This window comes from Syngnathus typhle, linkage group LG18 (assembly GCF_033458585.1).
Source record: "Syngnathus typhle isolate RoL2023-S1 ecotype Sweden linkage group LG18, RoL_Styp_1.0, whole genome shotgun sequence".
Taxonomy (NCBI): Eukaryota; Metazoa; Chordata; class Actinopteri; order Syngnathiformes; family Syngnathidae; genus Syngnathus; species Syngnathus typhle.
Genome location: NC_083755.1, coordinates 5,196,461 through 5,221,930, shown reverse-complemented (window position 1 = coordinate 5,221,930; position 25,470 = coordinate 5,196,461). Strand labels below are relative to the sequence as shown.

The 25,470-nt window shown below is 43.0% G+C and overlaps 4 protein-coding genes across 14 annotated transcripts in view; 2 read left to right on the top strand and 2 right to left on the bottom strand.

Moving 5' to 3' along the window:
* Positions 1–111: 111 nt before the first annotated feature.
* Positions 112–4,876, bottom strand: pms2 (PMS1 homolog 2, mismatch repair system component). Of its 3 annotated transcripts, none has more exons than XM_061264568.1 (15): positions 4,018–4,876; positions 3,585–3,724; positions 3,430–3,516; positions 3,261–3,363; positions 2,999–3,182; positions 2,744–2,911; positions 2,576–2,673; positions 2,413–2,512; positions 2,264–2,348; positions 2,033–2,185; positions 1,200–1,968; positions 946–1,113; positions 757–857; positions 510–679; positions 112–444 (listed from the first exon to the last, which is right to left on the bottom strand). In XM_061264568.1, the coding sequence occupies exons 1-15, from the start codon at positions 4,035–4,037 to the stop codon at positions 301–303; spliced, it is 2,490 nt and encodes an 829-aa protein (XP_061120552.1). In that variant the 5' UTR covers positions 4,038–4,876; the 3' UTR covers positions 112–300. The 3 variants fall into 3 exon arrangements, with proteins under 3 accessions (XP_061120552.1, XP_061120553.1, XP_061120554.1); XM_061264569.1 differs by having other exon boundaries at positions 3,585–3,727; positions 3,798–4,368; XM_061264570.1 differs by having other exon boundaries at positions 3,798–4,368.
* eif2ak1 (eukaryotic translation initiation factor 2-alpha kinase 1) lies at positions 4,448–8,485 on the top strand. 2 transcript variants are annotated; one of them, XM_061264572.1, is made up of 15 exons: positions 4,448–4,761; positions 5,470–5,637; positions 5,708–5,844; positions 5,938–5,981; positions 6,077–6,176; positions 6,257–6,337; positions 6,423–6,516; positions 6,598–6,640; positions 6,711–7,089; positions 7,170–7,278; positions 7,358–7,464; positions 7,528–7,642; positions 7,723–7,802; positions 7,879–8,112; positions 8,217–8,485. In XM_061264572.1, the coding sequence occupies exons 1-15, from the start codon at positions 4,596–4,598 to the stop codon at positions 8,343–8,345; spliced, it is 1,986 nt and encodes a 661-aa protein (XP_061120556.1). In that variant the 5' UTR covers positions 4,448–4,595; the 3' UTR covers positions 8,346–8,485. The 2 variants fall into 2 exon arrangements, with proteins under 2 accessions (XP_061120556.1, XP_061120557.1); XM_061264573.1 differs by lacking the exon at positions 4,448–4,761 and adding an exon at positions 5,197–5,333.
* A 138-nt stretch (positions 8,486–8,623) lies between these two features.
* Positions 8,624–25,470, top strand: part of usp42 (ubiquitin specific peptidase 42) — a 26,409-nt gene continuing 9,562 nt past the window's right edge. The window contains exons 1-22 of one of the 5 annotated variants that reach the window (XR_009710302.1): positions 8,624–9,167; positions 10,348–10,594; positions 10,909–11,115; positions 11,216–11,326; positions 11,458–11,557; positions 11,663–11,730; positions 11,810–11,880; positions 11,981–12,063; positions 12,156–12,267; positions 12,345–12,485; positions 12,586–12,686; positions 12,805–12,970; positions 13,090–13,716; positions 13,838–13,920; positions 14,077–15,048; positions 15,179–15,444; positions 15,518–15,593; positions 15,716–16,171; positions 17,583–17,666; positions 20,100–20,194; positions 20,361–20,448; positions 24,362–24,485. Coding sequence is in view for 3 of the 5 variants with exons in the window: in XM_061264564.1 (XP_061120548.1) it covers positions 10,357–10,594; positions 10,909–11,115; positions 11,216–11,326; positions 11,458–11,557; positions 11,663–11,730; positions 11,810–11,880; positions 11,981–12,063; positions 12,156–12,267; positions 12,345–12,485; positions 12,586–12,686; positions 12,805–12,970; positions 13,090–13,716; positions 13,838–13,920; positions 14,077–15,048; positions 15,179–15,444; positions 15,518–15,555 (3,384 nt within the window). In the remaining 2 variants the exon portion in view is untranslated. Of the gene's footprint in view, positions 9,168–9,259; positions 9,917–10,347; positions 10,595–10,908; positions 11,116–11,215; positions 11,327–11,457; positions 11,558–11,662; positions 11,731–11,809; positions 11,881–11,980; positions 12,064–12,155; positions 12,268–12,344; positions 12,486–12,585; positions 12,687–12,804; positions 12,971–13,089; positions 13,717–13,837; positions 13,921–14,076; positions 15,049–15,178; positions 15,445–15,517; positions 15,594–15,715; positions 17,322–17,582; positions 17,667–20,099; positions 20,195–20,360; positions 20,449–24,361; positions 24,486–25,470 lie in introns of those variants that run through there. The other 4 variants (XR_009710303.1, XM_061264567.1, XM_061264564.1 and 1 more) reach the window with 4 other exon arrangements.
* The window catches only part of LOC133142926 (cytohesin-3-like), a 17,443-nt gene continuing 8,718 nt past the window's right edge, over positions 16,746–25,470 (bottom strand). For all 4 annotated transcript variants that reach the window (XM_061264579.1, XM_061264578.1, XM_061264580.1 and 1 more), the window contains 12 exons: positions 25,091–25,173; positions 24,916–24,980; positions 24,513–24,579; positions 24,306–24,424; positions 23,656–23,736; positions 23,465–23,577; positions 22,896–23,044; positions 22,673–22,784; positions 20,541–20,617; positions 19,674–19,745; positions 19,434–19,588; positions 16,746–18,597 (listed from right to left, as the gene is read on the bottom strand). In XM_061264579.1, coding sequence (XP_061120563.1) covers positions 18,525–18,597; positions 19,434–19,588; positions 19,674–19,745; positions 20,541–20,617; positions 22,673–22,784; positions 22,896–23,044; positions 23,465–23,577; positions 23,656–23,736; positions 24,306–24,424; positions 24,513–24,579; positions 24,916–24,980; positions 25,091–25,173 — 1,166 coding nt within the window. In that variant the 3' untranslated portion in view covers positions 16,746–18,524. The remainder of the gene's footprint in view (positions 18,598–19,433; positions 19,589–19,673; positions 19,746–20,540; positions 20,618–22,672; positions 22,785–22,895; positions 23,045–23,464; positions 23,578–23,655; positions 23,737–24,305; positions 24,425–24,512; positions 24,580–24,915; positions 24,981–25,090; positions 25,174–25,470) is intronic.

Genomic DNA, 25,470 nt, shown 5'->3' with positions numbered 1-25,470 from the left:
ATTGAGCGCATAATTTTATGTCAAGCTAACCGCCATATTGAATGGGGCAAAAAAATTCCTTTTTAATATGTACACAAAGGAGGGCAATGAGAACATAGAAATAAAATAAGATGTTTTTAAATTTTGTTTATTTGTTCATACTGTGTGCTGTCATGGAACATTTAAAATAACATTTCAAAAAAAATTATAGGTAAAAATCCAACAATCACGTATGATTTAAGAAAATTATACACAGTATCTGTTTGGGGTCAGATTTTGATTCATAAGTGAATCATCAAGTAGGATTGCTCTTCTTCTTGATCAATTTTGTGAGAGGAGATCCAGGTTGACCAGGTGTCTCATGGTGGGCCTCCCGTGAGGGCAGTTCCATGGCTGTTCAATCTCAGCCATGTGACCCACCAGTTTCTTCATCTCGCTTGTACTCAGTGCCGTGCCAATCATAACCTGGACAGGAAAAACAAATATATAGACTGCCTAATACGTCAAATTGTAAACTATTAGCAACTCACAGATTTCCGACAAGCTCTGGAGGCAAACATCTGCCTGACGCGTGACGGCCGACACATGACCCCCGGGCTGTCACTGAGCATGAAGATCAGCTCCTCAATGTCGGTAGGACCAAATGTCCAGTTCTTACTTGTGGGCAGAGATACCAGCTTGACTCTCTCCATCACTTGAGCTACATTGGGAAATGCATTTAATGTTTACTCATCTACGATAGAATTTTTTTTTTTACTTGAAAACTCAAAATCCTACCATCTTCATCAATCTGAAATTCAAAGCCGTTCTTTTGAAAGATCTCAATATTTTCCATCAGTACGTTCTCGTTGACTGCAGTGAGGTGAAGTTTTTGAGGGCTGAAAAATAAACAAACACATCAAAGTCTAATCAGATCTAACTTGTTCGTTTCACATTCAAATTCATTTGAAAAGTTTGGATACTTGCACAATGAGTTTTTGTCCTTGGAGCACTGTGTGTTGTTGCAGCATTTCAAAGTTGTATTTCTCATCTGTGGCATGCTGGTCGATCATGAAGATGTCCGAGTTGAGTTTGGTGATGATAAAGCCCAGATTAAACTGGCCTACAATTTCCATCTGTTTGAACATGTCTTTGCTGTTGTAGAGGGTGTGTGTGTGGGGGGGCACAAAAAGCAGATTAACCAATTGCCATAATAATGTTGAGTTTATATATGACCCCACCTGATCTCCTTCTTCAGCTCCTCCTCTGCACATTGGCTTTCTCCCGGGTTGATTTTGGCTCTGAAGCGTCGGTACTGAAGCTCCTCAGTGTTTTTTTCCTTCTGCTTACAGTCCTGTAACCTTTTTATCTTCCCAGTCAAGTCTTGCAATGAGAAATAGAGTGACACTGCCCTCTTCTGTAAACTGATCGGAGCATCCACCGCACAATCTGGATTCTCTTTTCTGGCTCTTTTCAAATCTGGACTCAAAGAGCGACACTCGCTCTCAGCGGTTGGTTCGATTTGCAGGTAAGACTCCTGGAGAACTTCGGTTGTCTCTGTCGGTGCTTCTTTTTTTATGATCGGTTCTTCCACATCAAAAGCAGGTGAATGTGGGTCACAATTTTGACTATCTGGTGAAGGAATGTCCAAACAGGATGGAACAATGTCCTTGGAGTCACGACCTTTACCATATCTGAACCCATCCAGAACTGACCTCCCTGCTGAGGAACCTGTCTTCAAACTACACTTGAGGGTTAAAGGAGATTTCCCACTTGGATTACAGGAAGTTTTTCCAGTGTCTTTAAAGAAAGACTTGATGTTTTTTTGCGCCGGAGAATTATTGGCAGCTTTTGACAAATTGGACTTGACACCAGAATTGGAGTTGTGGTAATTGGAAAAAGCAGCTTTTAGATCAGCCAAGTTCAGGGATGACTTCGGGCTCTCAGTCACGAGTCGTGTGTTATCTCCAAACTCAATCATGTTCTCTTCAGATTGTTTCGATGGAGTCGCTGGAAAATAGCCACAGGAGATGTTACAGTCAAGTTTTTCTTGAATGATATAAAGCCATCTTACCGCTGCTGGGAATGAGAGTATTATTTAGACTAATTTTATTGACCCCGGCCTCAAACATGCTGATGAGACAAGACTTTAAAATGGCCAATAAGAGTTTCTCCTCCTGAAGGAGAATCTGCCGCTTGTCTGGGGTAACGTTGACATCCACACACTCTGAAATTTAAAAAGAAATAGTGAATACTTAAAAAACTACAATGCTTAAAATGACCCTTTTTTTTTTTTTCTTTTTACCTGAGGCAACTTCGATGTTCAGGGCAACAAATGGATACTGATGTCTGTTATACATATGATAGACTTCATTCACAAGTTTGGTCACCTGTAAGGGGAGAAGAACCAGAATTCAGGTTGGAAGCAAAAACCCCAACAAATCCATGACATACCTTTTGGGGGTCACATGGTCGCTTGTTTATAAAAAAGAATTGTCTGTCTGTGGCACTTCTTCCCGAACCGTGGTCTGCTTGTGACACAAAGCCTGTGATGCTGCCCAAATTTCAAAAATATTAATATTGAATCCGCAACATCTACATTAACAGTGTTACTCACCAAAATAATTTTGGGGGGAGTTCCGCGTTCTCAAGACCATATTCTTCCAAGACATTATCATTAGGAGGCACGTGCTGAAAGGGCAGAAGGTTCTGTAGCTGCAGAAACAAGGGGAAAAAAAAATCAGCAACTTCAACATGTCAGTGTTGTCGAATTCTATTTTCCAACCTGTTTGGGTCCAAATATAGCTCCTATGTTGTCTCTCATATTCTGGCTTCCACTTGTGTTTACAACAATGTTGCGCTTCCCCTGTCCACTTTGGTTGGAGCAGGTAATGCGCACGCCAGTAGAGATGATGCAGTAAGACTGCAAAACATGCACCATTTTGGTGAACTCCTAAAACAATCAACGACAAATCAATTCAGTCTAGATCCATTAATCAGGCCTCTGTTGCGTATTACATGAAACAAATATTCAACTGGCCCTTTTAATATTGCGCCGGAACTCCTTGTGTCTGACGGGAAGGGTTAGGAAGAGCTGCTGCAGGGTGACTGTGGTGCCTTGCTGCCGTGGATGAGGTAGCCGCTGAACCAAGTGGCCCTTGTGGTCAAAGACCAGCTTGGTCCCGACGGTGCTGGATTCATGGCACGTCACCACACTTACGTCACTGGTGGGAGAATAACAAAGTAAATTCAAATTAGCACTCATTATAGAGATTTGAAGACAGGCTGTCGAGATATATCACCTTAGTGCACATAAAGAACTGAGGGCTTCACCTCTGAAGCCAAATGTCTCCACGTGGAGGAGATCGGAAAAATCCCTCAATTTTGAAGTGTGATGTTTTAACGCTATGGGACAGGTGACACATGTCATCATTCAAACATCTTAACGATTATAAATTAACAGATACGTACTCAATCCTTCAAAGTTGGCCTCCTCGACACCTTTTCCATTATCAGATACTTCCACGAGTTCAATTCCGTGCTCCTTCAGTTTGACATCTGGAATATTTAGTAGTTCTACTAAGTATTGTGCTGATTCATACAATTTTCCCATTTTATTTTCTTACCAATGTTGGTGGCCCCTGCATCAATACTGTTCTCCACCAGTTCTTTAACAGCAGTGGCCAAGGTCAGCACCACCTGACCTGAGCAGATTTGATGCACCGAGTTCTTGTCAATGGCCTTGATGGCTCCAGCAGGTTCCAAGCTACTAAATGTAAAACGGACAATTACAAAAACTGCACATTTCTTCTACTTCCTCTTCTTCAAAATCAACTTACCAAGTGTCAGTCATAATTCAGAAAATGTTGCAGGGGTTGAGCCACACTACGTTCAGAGGTTTTGATGTGAAATAGAAATCCGATAGTTATAAAACGCAGGCATAGAATAAATGATTAGCCCATTGTTAACTTTTGATCATTTACTGATATTTTAGTGAAAAAAAAACAGCCAAAACAAAGGTAGCCATGATGTAAACAAACATGAGGTCTCAAACCGTACCGCGCAGCGTAGATGGACATTAGACAAGTCACCGCTGCGTATTAGATGCGCATGTCAACAAACTAAGCGCATCACATGTACCTTTAAAAAGAGAGGAATTATTAATAAAAACCTGTACGTAAAATTATAAAAATATAAAAACTAACTCACTACAAAAATAACTTATCTCTAAATATTTTATCGCACTGTAACATTTCATCACCGTCATAGGGCCAGTGTGGCTTTAGGGCGCACGTACAAAAGACACAGGGTTGAATGTACAAATAAAGAGTCGTCATGGGAAGACACTTATTTTTCTTCATAGTTGATTCAAAATGTATATTTACTTAGATGTTTATAATCATATGTGCGTTCTGTAGAGTTTCATTTTGTTAATGACAGCAAATAATATTTTATAACAATAAATTGTATTGGCTGACGGTGCCTTCCTGAGTCTGAGGAAAGATGGCCGCCACCTTACAACTAGTGAGAATTGTTGTCCAATTGTATAAACAAATAACCAAGTTTGTTTGAACTATTACAGATAGTATTTGCTCGCCTAAATTCAGATCCTCGTTTATTTATTATGGTCAGTTAACATGTACAGTTTAACGTCCGCTAGCAGGCACTTGCGATCGGAGGAATGTTCTAGTAGCAGTAATAAGATTCTACTTCCCCGAAGCCGTCTGCTTAAAGCCGTTGGTAATCATGACTGCAGTCTGCCAAATCTTGCCACCGAAGAGGACGATGAAGTACACTTTGACAGTAAGCAGCTTTTCTTAATAGTTTGTCTTATGTAACATTTACACACGTAATTTAAGCAACAGGTAACTATTCAGGATTAGCTTAAAGCGTTAGCCCTGTTGTTGACTGGAATTAAAGATTCCAAAACGTGCGTATTACTAGTAATTTGTAAAAGTCTTACAGAAAATTCTGTTGTTTGGCTTGAGAGACTTAAAAGTCTACACGTCATGACAAAAGTAAACATAGATGATTCAGCAGATTTGGAGATGCAAGATATTCCCTCAACACAATGACTGTCAGGAGGTTTAAGGAGTATAGAACATTCATTAATGAGACCGCTCTGGATTCTGTAAAAATATTATCTCATTATATGCTGCCTCCCTGTTAATGGAAAGAGGTGGAGGTTTGGTAGGCACTGGGCCTTCAAGATAAGGATGGCAGCAGTATACGCCCCCTTATGTAGAAACAAGATGAGTATTGTTGTCTTAAAATGTTACAAGACACTCAGTAGTGCTGCTCTGGGTGTTGTTATTAAAAGATGGACCAAAAAGAAAAAAACATTGTTGAAATACTAGCAAAAATAATCGAAGAAGGTAAGAGAATTTAACGTCTTTTATTTCAAATGTAATATGAGAACTGACTTTTTTTTATACTTTTAAAATTTGGATTAAAAACGTTTTGTGTCTACTGTTATTGCCATGCCCTTAGTCAGTTTTATTTCTCTCTCAGCTTCCGACACCGACAGTCACCATGAAGTTCTCTTGGCGGGTAGACGCGACTCGTCCGTCCAAGAGTTTGCCTCAGCTATCCCCAACCACCTCCTCATGGGGTCCCTGCTGGAACTTTTGTGCTTTGTTTACGAAAGTAATCCAGCACGCTCGCGAACATTATTTAAAGGTACGGACCGGAATGATGTAATAATGTAAAATCCTGCCACCTGAACTTTCGCCTTTTTTGTTTCTATTAGTTATTGGCCAGCGGTTAGCTTCTATGAATCTTCTCTCACCTTTGGCCATAAGTGACGAGTTCAGCACAGTCAGACTTCAACACAATCGGGCCTTCACCGAGCTGCTTAATGCTGTTAGCTCCTCACCGTACTCACTGGTAAGAAAAAAAAATCTTTTGATCTGATAGATTTGTTGAACATTTTTAATTGAACCCCTAATCTCTATTTTTTGTTCTTTTCTTATTATTCAGGAGCAGCAAAGCCTTAACATAAACACACACAACCCTGCACTGAGGTGAAGCTAACTTTTAATAGTTCAAAAAACTTGAAGCATGTCAAACTACTTTGAAAAGTGCCAGCTGCTTTAAGTTCCTGTTTGTCCTCCCGCAGACAAAAGGAGAGACTCTTTCAAGCCCAGACGTCCCGTTATTTAAGCGAGTTTGAAGAAATTGGTCGAATTGGAAAAGGATCTTATGGGAATGTTTATAAGGTGCTTACTACATTGTTTATGATGTGGCTATTTTGACTGTTGAGTATTGGTCACCCAATTTCTTTTATTCTTTTACAAAGGTGCTAAACAAACTGGATGGGCAGTGCTATGCTGTGAAGAAGATTCTCATTAAAAAAGTCTCAAAGGAGGATTGCATGAAGGTTAGCGGTCGGCTTAAATTTTATATTTGCTTTCACGTCCAAGAATCGGCTCATAACTGCAACGTTCCTGTGGATTATGAAATAGGTGCTCAGGGAAGTGAAAGTGCTGTCCAGTTTGCAACACGTCAACATCGTCGGCTATCACACAGCGTGGATGGAGCACGTTCAGTCCACGATGTGTAAGGAAACTCAAATTGTTTTTGTGAATGGTGTTGTAACCTCTGGACAAAGATGTCATGGCAAACTGCTTCTCATTGCAGATGCAGAGAACCGCCTACCTGAACTGGCTACACAAGAAGACATGTAAGAGAACTAAAAACACGGCTGCACAGTTTTGCACACAGTCTGACTTGTATTGCCTTTTTAATTGCAGTTCTGACGAGGACCTTGACAGCAGTAGCTCAAGTTACTCTGTAGTTTTCCAAAGCCGAAGCCAGCCGCAGGTGAACGGTTCTTCAAACGCCGCTGTGCCGCCAAGCAATGGCAACCCACTAGCGCTGACACAAGAGAAGGGTCAGGAGGTGTGTCCGAGTATGATGCGACGTATCCCCGAGAACTACGTACCCTGCGTCTTCCTGGGACAGAGAGGGCCCATTAAGACCTCGAAATGTCCCGCCGTTGGTTGGGACACGTCCGGACTGTTGGAGGCGGAGTCTAGCAATAGCGGGATTGAGGTCAACAACTCCTCCTGTGTTGAAAAGAAGTATGAGCAGTATAGCGACAATAAACAGATGGCAAAACCTGCTAAGGAGGTAGGTGAATAAAAATGAACACATTTTTCTTTATTTTTTTAGCGCTTTATCAATAAAGTTGTTCCTTATGGCGTGCGCAGGTCCACCTCCACCTGATGCTCTACATCCAAATGCAGCTATGTGAACGTTCGCTCAAAGACTGGATGTCTGAGAGGAATTCCAAGCCCAAAGAGGAGCAAATTCCAAGATGTATTCACTCCGCATCAAATTCACATTTGTCGAATTTACCGGATGAGATTTGTAACGTTTCCAACAACAATCTTCGCAGGTCCTTACGGATGCGTGAACGCTGAGAACACGTTCAGTCTGCTCAGAAAAATTCTGGAAGGGGTGGAATACATTCACTCGAGTGGAATAATTCACAGAGACCTCAAGGTGAGTGCTGTGCACTGTGTATTAATAGCACTTTGATTAATCTTTTTTTTCCCCCCCCCACAGCCAAGGAACATTTTCCTGAACGGTCATGACTGTCACGTTCGTATTGGCGACTTTGGTTTAGCTTGCAGTGGTCTAATACTAAATAGTCCGGAAAGCGTCATTTCTCCCACTGATGGTAAAATCTCATTGTTTGCAATATTTTACCTCCAGAATAGTCAACTGTTAGTGGTGTCATGTTTCTGGTGTACTTTTCAGATTCCCCACATACGACGGGCGTGGGTACATTTGTCTACGCATCACCTGAGCAACTGCGGAGCTCCCATTATGATTCAAAGGTATTTATAGCAGTCGTAGAATAGTTGAATAAAAAGATTACATTTTGTTTGCTCAACTTTGTTGTTTCTCTTCTAGTCAGACATGTACAGCATCGGGGTGCTCGCTCTGGAGCTTTTTCAGCCCTTTGGTACAGAGATGGAGCGAGTCCGGACATTAGGGGACCTGCGAGAGGGGAAAATACCCGAGTCCTTCAGCAACAGATGGCCTGTCCTCGGCAATTACATCTCGAAGCTGACGAGTATTGAGCCCGGCACGCGACCCACGGCCAGCCAGCTTCTACAGAGTGAACTCTTCTGCAGTAAAGATGTGGTATATAATTTAAAGCAATCAAATATTGTTGATGTAATCCGAGTTTTTTTTTTTTTTTAATAAATTCAACTAATATTCACGTGTGTGTTTTTTCTTCTCTTCAGGTAATCTGTGGTTTGAAGAAAAAGGTTGCAGCACAAGAGGAAGAAATTCTTCTTTTGAGGAAACAAATACAGCGGCTACAAAGTTCACACAGCACTTTTCAAAATTGTCAGAGTTGGGAAGACACTTGACGCCTCAAAGGTTCACAATGTGTCTTGACTTGAGTGATTTCATTTGTGCGAGTGCATTCGTGTGGTCCTGGAAACATTTATAGAAAGGTCCATTACAATCAATATATGTGTCATATTAAATTATTTAGTGTTTTACAGTATTGGGCAGGTACTTTTTTTTTTTTTTTTGCTCGTCAACAGCTTGAAAAGCAAATGTATAGGAGACGTTTTGCAGACTCATTTGGGTCTTATGGCAGAATTCCAGCCCGACCTAAAAACTTAAATAAGGTTAAAGGAATTACAAACAATCATCGGTCAAATTAATACTCACTTTTGTATATTATTATTTATATTTGTTCGGAAAATGAATGCGAAATACTCCAACCTGTATGTTTTGATGCCTTTGTGTATGTTTTTTTTCTTTTTTAATGTTTGATCAAATCAGGAAGTGGACACCGTACGTTGAACTTTTTAAAGTTGAAATATTTGAGCCCTCACTTCCAAGGGGCACTCGAACGTCTACGAAGATAGTGTAATATATGCGGTAACGTCAGTCGAAATGTTTTTCGAATCCATCGGCGTCATGTATGAATTGATTTGTACGTGGAACGCGCACGGTGATGAATGTGCATGTACACAAAGGTCGGTGGCACGAACGTGCGACGGATCTGCACGAAACTCAGTCAAACGGTGGAGGGAGCCAATCACAGACCTAGTTTGATCCCAGGTGCCCGGATGTTGCCGTGGAAAGCTCATCTACGTCATTGTTCACCGCCGGACACCAGCTTGGAAATAAAGAATGGCTTTACAATCGCTACAAACGTGCTTTTAACAATATTCCAGGTGAGTGTCTCGACGCTTTTATGATCAAGTGGGTATTCAACGACACGGCCGTCGCGTTCTGGTGGACCCGAGTCGCGCGGGTTTATTGTGGCACCCTTACACCGGTACTGTCATGTCTCCTGGAGCGGCGCAATGAACACACGGCTGCCGGTGTCGAGCCCCTCCTTTAGCTACGCGTTCGTGAACCAAGGCCATCATGCTATACAATCAAAATACTTTTAAGTTTTCCAAAAAACGAAACCGCAACGTAGTGTTCGATCGCTAAGAGACTCTCTGTGCTCTCCGCCATGTCAGCCCCGTCCATCGTGCTAAGTCGGCTAACGTTAGCACGTCTTGTTAGCTCTTTAGCTTTTGCGTAATGGTCGCCGTTTCCATGGTGTTCGTCTATACAACATTCACATCAGTTTGTTATTCAAGCTCGGTTGACTGCGTGAAGAAATGTTTAAAATCCATTATTGTGTTCCTGCAACAAACCATTCACGTTTGAGGAATGCTTTATTGTGATTGAACGGCTGTGCGCGCGACAGGCCTAGCCGCCAACGTGAGTCAGTAACGGGGAGTGGGAGGGAACAGCTGCTTCCCAACCAGGAAATTCGCCTGTTTTTTTTTTTTTCTCACCCCACAACTTTATCCAAGAGAAAATAAAAAGTGAAAGCGTTTTTTTACAAAAGCTCTTTTTAACAACGCGTGATATTTTTTTTATGACGACGCTAGTACGTTTTTGATCTCCCAAGAAATGCTATTTAAAGGCAAGTGGAACCGTTTACGTGTGAATGATCACATTCAGTATAACATCTTTGCTGTTTTGTAATAACTAAAAGTGAAATTGTGTAACGATTTGTCAAGCTGTTGCAATTGTTTTTTTTTTTTGTGTACGTTTGTTGTTGCAACTTAATGGGGAACCGTGCAATCACAACACATGGAAGCCACATTTTGATTTGGTATAAAATTCATTAAATCGTAGGTTCATTTATTACTCTAAAATATGCATTAGTGTGAATATGAAAGAAAGGTTGTGTACATATGTCCTGTGGTTGGCCAGCAACCAGTCCAAGGTGTACTCTGCCTCTTGCCAATGTCAACTCATGAACCAAACATTAGAGCACAAGCGCTCTCAAGAATTTGTAAACTGTGATTCTTCCCTGCCCTAAAATCTTTTATGTCTCCCCCCCACCCACAGCAATGAACTATGACCATTGTTGACAGATCCTCCGAAAATTCTGACCACGAGTCAGTCGGTTGCAAGAGATCCCCCTTCACCAGTGGAGACGGGATGGACAGCAGCTGTTCCAGCAGCTGGGCAGTGGGTCCCACCCTACCCACTGACTCGCCGCGCCTGAAGGGTCCAGGGGGCTGCTTGGGCCCGACGCCTGGCGCCGTTGTCTACAATAGCACGCCTCCCTCCGTGGACCGGCCCAAGGAGCATGGTAGGGGGCCAGATGAGCGTGTGAATAATAATTGACAAGAATTTAAAGCTGAGCTGAATAAACCGTCTTTGGTCTGTGCTTTGTGTCAACTCAGGAATAGAAATAAATAACTTTTCACAAAGGCTGTGCTTTGTCTTTAGATACCTTTACAAAAAGTATCTTTCAATTTTTAGAACATGTTAAATATATGTACTTAATGGCCCAGCTTCCTTTTTCTGTGCTCAATAGGCAATACAGCACAATAGCAGGAACTGGTCCTATGAGCTGCTCTTTAGAAATGTACTCAGTCTAATTTTAGTCTGTTGTGTGTCCAGTGTTGTGCAGCGGCGATGGCATTGACATGCCGCAGAAGGTCCTCTTCTCTCCCGAGCGTCTTAGCCTAAAGTGGAACCAGGTTCATCGCATAGGCGCCGGCCTGCAGAACATGGGCAACACTTGTTTCCTCAACTCGGCCCTCCAGTGTCTCACCTACACGCCGCCATTTGCCAACTACATGCTGTCACGGGAACACTCGAAAACATGTATGTTGTTTTTTTTTTTGGGGTCAGGGTTGTCTGCCTAATAGCTATCACTCATGTTTGATGTATTTTTCTTTTTTTGTTTTGTTTTGTGATGCTACAGGTCACGAGCCAGGCTTCTGTATGATGTGCACCATGCAAAACCACATCATTCAAGTTTTTGCCAACTCTGGGAACGTTATTAAGCCAATGGGTGTGCTGAACGAGCTCAAAAGTAAGTACAGGCGTTTTGTATTTACTCTGAGTGAACAACAGGTGGCGCTGTTTATCTGTTTACTTTCATGAATTTGGAGGGAACTGGGTTTCCGGTGCTAGTCAGTTTATGCTGTACTCTTCCCAACGCAGGAATCGCGAAGCACTTCCGCTATGGAAGCCAGGAGGATGCCCATGAATTTATTAGGTACACGGTGGATGCTATGCAAAAGTCCTGCTTGCCTGGAACCAAGTAAGTTTCATCCTTAGTGGAGGATTTGCAATAAACACGACGGGGAAAGTATTTAGTTGCTGCATTTGCTTGTGAGTTAAGACCTTCTGTGTTGTTGTATGGCAGATTGGACAGGCAAACGCAGGCGACCACTTTTATTCATCAGGTATTTGGTGGTTACCTAAGGTCCAGAGGTAAGTTTGTGACATCAATTTGTGGATATTATTTTTTTTATAATTAATCTGATGAACTCTGTTTTTGTTTCTCTTTCAGTTAAATGTTTAAACTGCAAAGCAGTCTCTGATACATTTGACCCTTTTCTGGACATCACTCTAGAAATCAAAGTAACTCCACAAGATAGATTTGTTCTTCAGCATGCTTTGCTCAGTTTTTTTTTTTTTTTTCCCCCAAGGGATCTAACCTGTCGATTGCTTCTCTTCGCAGATGGCACCCAGCGTTTCGAAGGCTCTAGAGCAGTTTGTCAAGCCAGAGCAGCTGGATGGCGAGAATGCCTACAAGTGCTCCAAGTACGTCTTCACACAATGATCAAATTTTTCCGAGGCATTTTTTTTTTTACGTGCTGTTTTGCCGGTACTCACAAAAAAATGTTTTTCCCCAGGTGCAAAAAAATGGTCACAGCCTCAAAGAGATTCACGATCCATCGCAGCTCCAACGTCCTCACCCTGTCGCTGAAACGCTTCGCCAACTTCAGCGGAGGAAAAATCACAAAAGTCCGTTCCAGCAATTCAACTCAATTACAGACTTGTCGGTTATTTTCCTGTTTATCAACTTGCCGTTTGCCCGTCAGGATGTGAAATATCCCGAGTACCTGGACCTGCGGCCCTTCATGTCGCAGTCGCAAGGAGAGCCACAACTCTACGGGCTGTTTGCTGTTCTGGTCCACTCTGGATTCAGCTGCCACGCTGGACACTACTTCTGCTATATTAAGGTACGGTGAGCCAATTCGCTGATTTGTTGTGCTTTGCCGTAAGCCAGCTCTCGTTTCACGATGCCTAAATACTGACGATCCAAAGTTTTGCGTCTCACAGGCAAGCAATGGTCAGTGGTTTCAGATGAACGATTCGTCCGTGACTGTAAGCGACATTAGGTCTGTTCTTAACCAGCAGGCTTATGTCCTCTTCTACATCAAGTGAGTAAACCTTTAACATGCATTAATTAACTTTCAAGACTTGTGTATTTGTGTATTTCATTTGCTGTTTGTCGTTCGTCTCATCGCTAATGTTTCGGCTCTTATGTGGTTTCACAAGGTCCAGTGACGGAAAGAAAGAAGGGGACTATGGTCACATGACCCATAACTCAACTGCACCCGGCCAGTCATCACCTCGACCCGTTGTGATTCCCCGCATCAACACCACCGCCCATCACAACAATGGCGGCTTCATCGGACCAACGCTGCCCCCGCACATGAACAAGGTAATGCTGATCCCAAAAGCGCTATGAATTATGAATACTACATTTTCAGTATCCCAATATTATTAAAAGAAATGAGCCGGTGTTATTGGTGTTTGACCAAGTTTGTGTCCCCTCTGTAGAATTCTCTCCACATGAATGGGAACGGGTCTTTGAGGGAGGGTCCCAAGCCCAGCACCAGCAGCAGCATTGCTGGAAAACCCAACCACGGCGCGGCCTCCTCTTCTTCCACGTCGCACTTGGCCAGCCAGCCTTCAGTGATCCCAGAGCACGAGAAGCGCCTGAAGCTGTCCTTCTGCATCGGCCAAGGCAAACCGAATCGTCCGGCGGCGTCCTCCTCCTCGTCATCGGCCAGCAGCTCCACCGCCACCTCGTCCTCGAGCTCTTTACCCTCCTCCTCCCAGTCTACCTCAGAGGCTCGCTTCGTCCCACGTCAGGTGAACCACGTCAACGGCACGCCGAGCAGTAACGGGGAGCACCAGGCCGGCTCGTCCTTCTTGGTGCCGTACGGCCAAGAGTTATCGGAAGAGTCGGACCAAGAGATCGGCGGGTCCCTGGATAATGGCTGCTCAGTGGAGAGTCACATGAATGGTAGCAAAAGAACAAGGGAGGACTTTGCCAATGGCGACTCTGGGCCGCACCACAATGGAAACGGTGTAAATGGAATTTCACACAGCTTATCTAAAAACATACAAAACGGACACCATCATGGACTTCAAAAAGTCAATGGTCATAATAGTGTTGAAAAGGTAAGCTATAGTTTTCCTTTTAATTCTGCACTCACATAATGTAATGAGATGTAATGTGCAGTCCCACAACACTAAATTCTGATATGTTGTTGAAAAACGACCTCGTATTTTTCCCTTTCAGCTCTCGGACAGTAGTGAGGGAAGTTTGTCATCAGAGGGGAGTTTGACTGTGAATGGAGTAGACACTGACCCCTGTCAACCAAGGTAGCTTTTCAAATTCAACTCTTTTTATTACATTAGCCTAAAGATCCCGATTCGGATTTTTAATTTAATTTGCTTATGCCTAACTGATGCTATATGGGGTTCGCTTCGGGCCGCTCTTGACCTTGTCTGCCTGTTTTGTTGTCGTTGTGCTCGCAGCAAAGAGTCGTTGTCATCCCAGGCTAGTTCTGTTCAGAGGGTCCAACCCGCCGTCAGCGAAAGCCAGAAACTCTCCCCCGACGTAAGGGCGACACGAGTGGCCGATCCCCCGCCTGAGAAAACGGCCTGCGAAACCCCATCCGCTTCCACCAGCAAAATTCAGTCCTCGGCATCTAGCGAGTCCGCGTCCATCAGTCCCCCAGCCACCTCGCCCGACTCTTCCCACAGCACCAGCGGCGCGTGCGCGGCTCTACCGAAGAGTCCCGATGAAGTCACGAATGCCCCACTGACCAACGGCTCATCGGCAGCGGCCTCCAAAGGCCGTGCAGAGGTGAGAGATCATCTCCGGCCCAGTCCGCCTTCCAGAAGTTACGGAAGACAGTCATCGCGGGAAAGGGGTCGGGACCGGTCGTACTCGTCTGACTGGAGCAGGGAGAGAGAGCGAAACTACAACAGGAGTCAGGAAAGGGACGCGACTCACTACAGACGGGACAACAGAGACCACCATTACAACCCCCACCGCTCATACAGGGACTATTACTACCGGGACTGGGAGAGTGAACGTCGCTGGGACCGGACTCCCTACCACCCCAGGGAGCGGGACCGCGACCGCTGCTCACACCACTACCACTTTTATCACCACCACCACCGATCCAGGGAAGACCGCGATTACCAGCGCAGGAGTTACGGCAACTCCTACCGCCACAAGTCTCACGGCCAATGGAGGCGGGATCAGGACAGCTGGGAAGTTCGCGGGATGAGAGACGATGGCAGGGAAAGAGACCACCACCACCACCTCTATCGGGGGATGTCGCCCAACAGGTCGCCGTATCGGCATCCTCATCCGGGGTCGGAGGACCAGAATCCTCGGCGGAGCGGCCGCTCTGTGAGCTCTGAGGAGCGGCATAGCAAAAAACACAAAAAGAGCAAGAAGAAGAAATCAAAGGATACAGAGCGAAACCGTGAGAGTGGGTAAGTCAGTCAACCTGAAGCCAAACTCGTTTTCGTTACTCGTCTGGCCAGACCAGGGGGAAGGCAAATCTTTGTGCCACATTTGCTACCTCTGCATTAGTCTCAACAGTACTTATTGGATTTCTTTCAGGAGCTCCGACTCAGACCGAGGCTATGAAGAAAAAAAAAAGAAAAAGAGGCGGCACCAGAGCGAGCAACGCAGCCCGGACGGCGGCCACAAGAGCCGCAGCAGCGAAGAACGCCAGTGCCGAAAACGCCGTCACTCCAAGGATGCCAAGCAAGACGAGGACAGCTGCTCACCGGGCAAACGCCGCCGGCTCGACTATGACCACAATGGCACTTCCCCCGCCGGACCTGCACACGGGCCATTTCACAGTCACCTTAACGGATACGCAGGTCCGTTCATAGTATTCTCAAATTACACGAAGGCAAACAAAAGTCCGAAATAAAAGCTCACTGTGTTTCATAGGAAACGGTTACAGCCAAACCAACGTTGTATACCACTGATGGTCCGGTGTGCCGAGAAGTACCATGAAGCACTGAAAGTGAGTCACGGGTCACATTTTGGACTTACAGCCACTTACAAAAATCATTTTTTGTGCTCTGTACTTGTGTTTGTCTACCTCTGCTTTCCATCTCATTATGTTTTATACTTGTGTTGTTCCAGACCCCCTTGCCTAGACATACAGCGGAGGAATGATTCATTGAACTGTTGCTTCATTGGGAGGGGGGGTTGTATTTTTACCACAAGTCAAGTGTTTTTTATATATATATATATATATATATATATATATATATATATATATATATATATATATATATATATATATATATATATATATATATATATATATATATATATATATATATATATATATATATATATATATATATATATATATATTCACTTTTAAAGCATTGATTTTTTTTAGTTGCAGTAACGCTCCTACTCTCGTCGGACGCGAACGATGACAAATATTAATATATTCGTGTATGGGACACACAAAAGCCTGGAGCTTAAAACATCTCGACTGCTGCTCAGTGGAACTCAGGACTCAAACTCATCATCCACTCGCTTCACGTGAAAGGGAAACACAAGCGCTGCTGAAAACAAGTTTGGAAGGTGGGTACTAAGTGCGTGGATGGTTTTGAGTTTCCTTCATCTTCACTTCTGGGTTGGGGGGGGGGGGGGGGTAAATGGGTGGGAGGTGTGGAAATTATGAACAAACAAGCAAGCAAGGCTTCACTCACTGATACCTCCACGTTGCCCTGGACTGACACATTTCCCCTACGTTTGTTTAGGTTCTCTTCTAACACACTTTACTATTTTAAACTTGTTTCTCTTCTTCTGAGTCATTCCTTTCTGTCTTTCTTTCAGCTCATGTTCGATTTTAATGAAACCGAAAAAAAAGATTATGTAATCGCAGTTATAAATGGGGGGAAAAAACCCGACAGAAAATCCTGTTTGCGTCTACTAGCATCATAAGGAATACTGTGAATTTAATTTTTGAACTGTACTATCAGTTACTTTTATATACATATATATATATATATGAAACTCCTGTATCAGGATTATAAATAGATGTTGTTTTGCTTTATTTGTTTTTAGACAAACGTGTTAATTCTGCTCATATTCTCTGAAATTATGGCAGCCATGAGTACGGATTGTGTTTTGTTTTGCAACTTTTTGCCAGAAGTTGAAAACTTGTATTATTCCTTTAATTTAGCATGTCAGCATTTATACATTGTACAAGGTAAATGCCTTAAAATACATTTTGTTAATGTCAGAAATTGTACTGTTGTTTTTGTGTGTGGAAAACTGCACTGGAATAGCTGGAAAAGTGTTCTAAATATTTGAGGGGCGATTAGAAAACGTTTTTGTATTTTTCACAAAATAGATTGTCATATCTGTGTACACCATACAGTAAAGAAGCACTTAAATGAATAATAATAACCTGTTGAAGGGTCTAGTCATTAAAAAAAAAAAAACTAAAAATGGCTTATGAAATAACCAAAGAACTGCTCAGTGATCATACTAGATGTTTTTTTCCCAACATCCTATACTGTATATTGTTTTTTACACCCCCACCATCCTCTTGCTAATGTCATTCAAACACTTTTCCATGATTGTAAAGTGCTGAACTAAATAATGGTCACTCAATCACTTGGAAAATACAGTACATAAAAACAAAAACAATGTACATCATATACATGCAGATTGTAAATTGATTTTGTTAAAAATTAAGGAAATAAATTACAAAAAAAATTACAAAGGTGGATCATCAAATTTGTGTTGCTACTCTAAAGACACCAAATAATACAAAAGTGCAAATTATTCCCAGTATGCTAACTAATATTCCAAGAACGGGAACACATATTTCACAAATACACTACTCCCCAAACATTTTTTAGCTATTTTGCTTTTCGGTAGGATTTTAGGATGAAACTAAAATGCATTTAAATCAAGTTTGAATTAAAATGAATGGAAATGCTATTAATTGTGATCCTTGTGTTGTGTATACCTGGGCCGCTAGGAGGCAGTGTAATATGGACGTCACACAAGGCGGACTTCTCGCGTGATCACGCTTGACATCACAAGCGCGAAGAGAAGCGGGCAGGTACTTCCGGTACCGATACTTGCCGAATGTTCGTAAATATTTTGTGGAGGAGCGTTGTTATATGGTATCGTCGACAAAAAACAATTTGCTCTGTAAATTGCTCTTTGGGGAGTCTAGTTTTATAGAAAGAACGACATTGAGTAAGAAGCACATGTTTTATTTATCACCGCCTCGTTCGTCAGTCAGGGCGCTGCTTCAATTGGCTACGCTCTATATATTATTTAATATTTACCAATAAGTAGTCGGCTCTCCCCACACACAAAAAATGTTTTAGGTTTCAATTTATTGAACATGTTTAATGTTTAAGCTCTAAATACACCTCAAACTTAATGATAATCTTATAACGATAGTCGAGCATTATGCGTCCTTGGGCGGGAAGGGGTATTCATGTGTTCACCCACTGCGCTTTATAAATACATTTGAATTTTGTTGTATTGTCCTTAAGCTCGAGTCACTCGTAACTCAAGGCAGCACTGTAATGCCTCTTATGTTCATCCTGAAATTGCATCTAAAAACCCAATATCCCTAATAGTTTCGAGTCTGTTGGGGTTTTGTGTTTGTCTATAGCCACAGATAAGTCAGTGCATTTTGCATATACAAATCAGACCAGCTGATTTTGTTTGAGGCTTTCATCAAGACAAGATTGTCCAGAATGGTACCCATCAGTTGAGTGAAGTACATGTCATTCCTCGTAATATCCGCCAGAGGGCGTCTTTACAGACGGGTCAAAGTCTTAGCAGACGTGTCCCACCAAAATGTTGCCCATAGTGCAACTCCTGATCCTCAAGTGAAAGTTTGATTTTGCTGGACTCGGACGTGGCAGTGATCCAAAGGAAAGAAGTTGAAAGATGCCTTTGGTTATTTCTTATTGGCTATCCTCCTCTTCCTGGTGGCCAACATATCATAGAAAGGATCTCTGCTGATGCTGGCTCTGGAGACATTGGAGAGAAAGCACATCTGATATTTATATTAAAAAAAAAAAAAGAATGCAAAAAGATGCACTGCTGCAAGAGATCTATTCTGATTTCTATGTTGTATTATTCAGGATTAATGTATTGCAGATGCCAGAAACCACACTTGATTTCATATATAACTATTACTCTATATTGCAGATTTTAATTGTTTTAAATAGAGCTAGTCTCATAAAAGAATTTTTTGGGTAAATGTTTGCAGTCATGGAAACACAGCGTAGTAGTACTTAGCATGTCTGTCTCAGTTTTTCTTCCTTTGTGAAGGTGAACTCCAACACTAAAATTGCTCCATTTACATGCACGTCAATGCTAAGTGGATTGTAGCACCATTAGAGAGCAAGAGGGAAGGTTTAATAAAATTTAGAGCTCTGAAATCCCATCCATCCATTTTCTATTGCCTTTTTACTCATAAGGGTCACATCAGGGGGTGTTGGAGCACAGGTAAGTCTGCTGAGTTCACACAAACTCCACAAAGGAAGGCCAGTCCCACACATGCTAACCACTAGGTCAACATGTGTGCACGTGTGTGTCCGTTTACTCGCGCTAATCAAAGGGAAGTGAGCTTATCCAACAAAGCAGAAGTCACCTCGTGCGTTATCTGTGCCAGGAGTGTGAGAAACAGACTCCTGTTCGGTCACCAGTGCATGTGTGTGTCTTTCCATTGTGTGTGTATGGCCACACACATGTACAAGTGGTGTGTCACCGTCAAGGTCACCCATGAGAAGCCGACACATGGGATGTGGCTAAGTGCCCCTTCGGTGTAAATGGATCCGCATAAACACGCAGCCAAGCTCACTTGATGGATTTGATCCATTCCTCCTTCTCCTCTGGCGTGGGGGCCGAGATTCTGTAAACCACGTGGTTGCCCTCCACCACGCGTCCGTCCGCTTCCGTTTTGCAGGCCTTGATGACTTGCCCTTTGTGGTTAGGGTTGTAGAGCTCGAAGCAGTTCTAGGGGACATAAGAGAAAAGCCAAGGGCGTGTGAAAATCGGTCTCCAAGAAAGAAAATGTAAAGAATTTGACATGCGTTTTTACCGGTTTCCTAGGTTCATCCACTTCACGGATACTCAGGTTTTCCAAGGGGATAATCCCACGGGGCTCTTTATCCTGCAAAAATAAACCTCAGCGTGACCTAGCCAGTAATAACAATTAAAATGACGTCACTGAACAGTTAGTGCAACATAATTGTTTTATGCTTTAATTCAATTGGCCTCCTCTCGGCCACCAGGGAGTAAAATGTGTAGGGACGGTCACAGTTGTTTTTCACAGAGGATAAAGAATATATGCCACATGTTGCTGCAGCACCTACGTGTACATGGATACGCATTATACGCCACAACATCAATGCCAGTTTCGGTAGTTCATCATGCATTGGGTGTTATCATTAAGTTAGCAGACTTTTGTAAGGCAAACAGATTTTTTGATTATTCTTTACATGTAATTCTTTTGTTTTCTTTCCAGTCAACTGAGAATGGCAGTTAACAGCTTCAAGCAATTTTCTTATCTTCAAAGAATTGTTCTTGGAACGACCAAACCGCTGCTTGTTGTAAAGTGAGGTGAGTGAGTTCGCTGCAGCTGTTTAGCTAGCCAGATATTTTCTGGTTAGGGCACCGCTATATTATTTTGCTGTTATTTGCTGGCATCACAAGACCAACTGTTGAAATGAATTGAATCAAATCAGATTCAGTCCAACTGTATTTAACATCATCGCTTTGTCCTTAGGTGAAAGCTTACAATGATGGTAACGTCTACAGCCATGATGTGCCAACACCGTTCGTCTAGGTCCAGGAGCAAAATTTACATTGACAAGGTAAAATAAATATTTAGTCAAATCATTTTTACCTTTGAGCCTAGACGTTTGCCCACAGCAAAAAATCTGCACATATTGAATTATCGACTTACGGTTGTGTATTCAAAGTAATACAGGCAGTTGTCTGTCAGTATGAACCACCTCCTCTTCCACGTCTTCACCCTGCCGCCTGTTCACATGCAAAAAAAAAAGAAAAACAAGTGCAAGGCTTAGAGTATAAAATGTGAAATTCTTTTATGTTTCATTTTGAAAGTCAGGCTGACGAATAATCGCCTTGGCGCAGAGTTGGGGGCAAAAGTACGGAGTTGCTTTTCCCTTAAAGCAGGGGTCACCAAACTACGGCCCGCGGGCCGGATACGGCCCGCGGGACCGTTTAATCCGGCCCGCCAACCCTGAACAAATTGTATTATTAAACTTTTTTTTTTTTTTTTTTTGCTCATTTTGCCTGCAATGACTGCGTTTGCCCAGTAGATGGGGAAGCGCTCGCCTGCGCATTTACTACCGGAAGCCGTGTCAGAAAGCTCGGTGCACACTCACAAGTGCGTGTACGGACATGGCGCACTCGCGCTCTATTTGTATCAGTCCCGAATTTAGAGCGTGGGCTGTGACGACAGCATTCTTGTAATTTGCGCGCTGAGCTTTCAGATGCAGTTTTGCGCTAAAGCCACCCACAAACCTTCCCCTGGAATCCTTCCGTTAAAATGTCGCCCAAGTAAAGCAGGGTGAACACAGTGACGAGCGTTTAAAAGAGTTGCCAATTTGGCTCGACGTACGCGACGTGACGTTCAGCCACATGAACGTCAACATCTACCCGTCACAGATCGAGGTAAACGGACAAACACCTCGGATCTCGCCTAAGAATTGCCACAACAAATTTTACTCCAGACTATGACGCACTATCAAACTTTAACAAAAAAGACAGCAGTGTCTACAAGCCTACTGGAACCTACAAAAGGATTATAAGGAAGGAACACAAGAACTTTAAGAGACTGCTCATATGTGTCAGAGAGGTTCTGCTCTGACAACTGAGCTGAACTTTTATCTGTTAAGATTGTTCATGGCACAACAGAAAGTTAATGTTCCATGGTTTTTTTTCTATGAAGAACCCAGAGAGAGTTATTTAGTTATTTATTTCCTGTTTTTTCTGTGAAGAACTCAGAGAGGGTTTAGTTATTATTTATTTCATTAATAGTGTTATTATTTGTTTCCTGACTTTTTTTCTGTAAAGAACCTGGAAAGGGTTATTAAATAACCGTTATTTGGTTATGTGTGGCTTTCTGGAAAACAATATTTTTTTTAAGCTCCCCTACGATCGTCACACTTTTTCTGTTACAAACTGCCACCGGCCCGCCATCAGAGAAGGGAAAGGTTATGTGGCCCTCACAGGAAAAAGTTTGGGGACCCCTGCCTTAAAGGAAATATCAAGAGTCACGATCCCGCCATCTGCTCGCATCGTTTAGTGAAAGTAGATTATTCGGATTAGGGGATATTCTGTGCTGTAATTAACCTGTGTAATAAAAAACAAGGTTATGGCTTAGCGCTATGCACACGTCTGCCGCAGACTGCACCAAGCAGCCGTTAAACTGATGTAATCAATATGTAATGTTCGCTTGACCTAGATTTTTCTACAGGGGATGTGAAATCAACGTGTGAAAAATAAAATGTTGCCTTTGCTGCTCATAGTTTGAGTTTCAACCCCAAAAACATGAACTGAAATGTATTTTCCTGGCAGGGAAACTGTACTGGCTTTTCACTTTATTTTTTTTAATTAGGAATTACATTTTGGAGGCCATTGACAACTGTTAAGTCGTCAGGCAAGCAGGGCAGGACCAGAGGGAGGATAATAAAAAGGCAAGAAGGTCTCCATTATTTCTCTCCATGAGCGGCCACACAGCAGTGGGCACACATTCCCCACCAGTCCATTCTTTAAAAAGTTCAGCATGACTGTGTTTTGACAGGACCCTTTGTCTCTTTTTAAAAAAAAAAAAATTTTTTTTAGGGCAGCTTCAACTCATATCTATCTGTGGTCCTTAATGCTGTTGTATAATGAAGAGAATGGGGCTTCATCATAATTCGTGAAAGGCTAAGGTGACAAAATGGCAATTTTCACATTTTCACCGCGTGGGTCGCCCTCCCACGAGGCTGAGTTAATGAAAACGCCAACACCAAATTGCCGGCAACATTAGTGTTGAGATGATTCTATTATCGCTGGCCATTTACATACCGAGCTTTAAGAGCCAGCCTTCTCTGTCGGGGTTGAAGAAGGTATGCGTCAGATCATTCCCGTCATCCTCCGGGATCTTAAACGGCTCGTTTTTTATGCTCTCGTAAAGGTTCTGCGGAAAATGGCGGGAGGGGGGGGGCACAGTTCATCAGAGTAGAAAAAGGCTCATTTATGGCAAAGGAGGCCACCGCCGTACACAAACGCTCCTGCGACAAATCCTCACCCTGAGAAGCTCCTCTGGCAAGTCTCCGCCTTCATTGATCCCTCTGTTCATGGAGATGAAACGCTCCACGGGGGGCTTGTCTCTAACGTTGGGGTTATGCAGGCTGGTATTCAGCATGATGATAGCAAACGACAGCACGTAGCAAGTATCTGGAAGCAGTGTTACAATTGATGTTACGTCTAAATGTACGTAACTTCCCTCTGCTTTACCTCCTCGTGTACGCATAAGGAACGTCTTTCACGCTGTAAAACATCTTCAAATATTTACGAGTGTGTTGTCGTTCCCGCGTTCGTCACCAGACTGCGTTCTCGCTCAGCCAGGTCGTGTCTTTGTGAATTATGGATGCGGCGGCTCTTTGCTCATCCGCCGTGCGGAGCTGTGATGTTACTTAAGTCTGCTTGATCCTTATTGAGCCTTAGTTACAGCAACTCGTGCATCTTATTGTCATGTTTTTAAGCGTATTGGATTTAAAGGTGGCTTGTGCAGATATAACACAATGTTTTCAAGCCATTAAAAAAAAAAAAAAAAAAGGATTATTTTCAGTAGGTCATTCTAAAACGTTCACATACCTGTAGACTGGAAAACCCCCGGGTTGCACTGGCAGTAGCGTGAAGCAAAGGCCTCCATCATGCGATCGATCTTCTGAGCTTCACCTGGCAAACGGAAACTCCACAGGAATTGCCTGAAAGACAAACAGGAAGTTGGCGTCACGAGCTGTCAGGATGTGTTTAACGACGTGTGTGGTTTTTTTCTCGCTGACCGTAGCGCTTGGACGAGGTTGAGGTCAGCAAACTCGTGTAGCTCCACAAAAGCCTGCAGCACCTTAATGTTGAAGTCATCCCTGGTGGGCGAGCAAAGGCATTCCGCGTCGGAAAAACAAAAACCCAATCCACATGCAACTCGGTAAACAGGTGTCGAAGTGGGCCTTCCCTCAGCATTCTTGTCGTGATTACTAATTTATTCGCACAAGATGCTGAGAGGAGGCGTGTGGAAGCAATTTAAACAGCTGGCCTGTGCTTTGCATTTCCGCGGACCCCTCAAGGCATTGGCGCATGTGTCAGATTGATGAAAAACAGCTCAACCCCAAACCGCACACTGGTTTGTTGGGTCGTTGATGGTTTCTGTGGTGAAACCCGCTTATACGAGCCTCCGTTGTCTTTTTACGAGCCAAATATTTTCGTCTATTGAGCAAAGTTTCGAAATGATAACATTCCTGAGTTATTTGGACCGGGGGTTGTGTTGTCTTTGAATGTGTGCGCAGTTCAAATCGTCTGGAGCCAGACAAAAAAAATCAAGCCAAGAACAACAACTTCCATTTGTCGGCCATTGAAGCGTTTAATTTGGCGTAATTCTATAGGTACCCAAATTAAGTCAACTAGCACAGGTCAAATCTTCAAACCATCATCTCACCGTTCGCCGAGGTAGTCTCCAATGACCGTCTTATTGAGACCTTCTCCTTTATACAGGAATTGCGCAATGTCTTCTGGAGTGTGCTGAAGGAGGTCGTTCTCAAGTAAGAACTGGATTCCCTGGAGGAGAGGAGGTGAACTCCCATGAACCGTTTCAAGAGCATCTGAACAAGATGGAAAGGTGAGGACACTCGAGGAAGAAAAGTACCTTTTTAGGGTCCATGTTGAAGTTCTTCCTGCCCATTGCGATCTGTTTGTTTCTCTGGGAGGTTTTACTGGAAGATTTGGACAGTTAAAAAAAAATATCTGTACAAGTGCATCTCTAATACTGGCTGCAATTAACGTTTAATTTTATAATCAATTAATCTGTCGGTTTATCGATGAAACGGTTTCAAATGAAACTTTTTCAATTCCATCCCTTAATTAAAAAATAAGACATTATTTCAAACCGACAAATTTAATTGTGATTCAATTTGGTCGCTAACATGTTGGGGAATAGGCAAAAAATGTTGATCTACGTTTCTTCAAGTTAAAACAAATGTTTTTATTTTGACTCCACATAAAAATAGTCTGCTTTCATGGAGGAAAAATATTTTCTCCTAAATTCTTACCTCTCGCCAACACACGTCAGCTGCTCGATTTCTGTCATGACCTCGGCAATTTCAAACTTCAACCTCTGCGCGACAGACATAATAATGCAAACAAGTTTGCAAAGTAGTTCAAAAGTAACCCAAATTGGGTCAAGATTGCAACGTCAGGTTTTTTTTGCTACAGTTTCACACACACCTCAATGTCGTCCAGCAGTTCTCTTTTCCTACGCCGGATGTTGCACAGCTCATCCTTCTCCTCCAGGGAGAGATCCTCAGGAACTAAAACGCATGATGGAGAAAACACAGCTCATTTGCACACAGTTCACATCCTCCGCTGCACACGCGGCGACAACGCGCCAAGATCAAACAGCAAATGGAGGGATGGCGTCAAGTCGAGGGAAAAGAGAATCCAATCTGGCAGCCCGGAGGAGCTGAGAATGATCAGCAAAACATGGGAAGAAAGAAAAAAAGTGTCTGCTGCCTATCGCTGTTGCCCGACTGACTGTTTCACCTCGTTTAGATGGAGCGAGAAGCATCGCGAGGCGATGTCTTGAGTCTTAATTAACTCGAGAAAGA

Bases quoted from the DNA above. Each gene is read 5' to 3' on its own strand.
- pms2 (XM_061264568.1), bottom strand. From the start codon at position 4,037: ATGTCCATCTACGCTGCGCG. The intron at 2,513-2,575 runs GTGAGTAACACT...AAATTTGGGCAG, and splicing joins CTCCCCCCAAAATTATTTTG to CATCACAGGCTTTGTGTCAC. The intron at 445-509 runs GTGAGTTGCTAA...TTTCCTGTCCAG, and splicing joins CCAGAGCTTGTCGGAAATCT to GTTATGATTGGCACGGCACT.
- eif2ak1 (XM_061264572.1), top strand. From the start codon at position 4,596: ATGTACAGTTTAACGTCCGCTAGCAGGCACTTGCGATCGGAGGAATGT. The intron at 4,762-5,469 runs GTAAGCAGCTTT...TTTCTCTCTCAG, and splicing joins CGATGAAGTACACTTTGACA to CTTCCGACACCGACAGTCAC. The intron at 5,638-5,707 runs GTACGGACCGGA...TGTTTCTATTAG, and splicing joins CTCGCGAACATTATTTAAAG to TTATTGGCCAGCGGTTAGCT.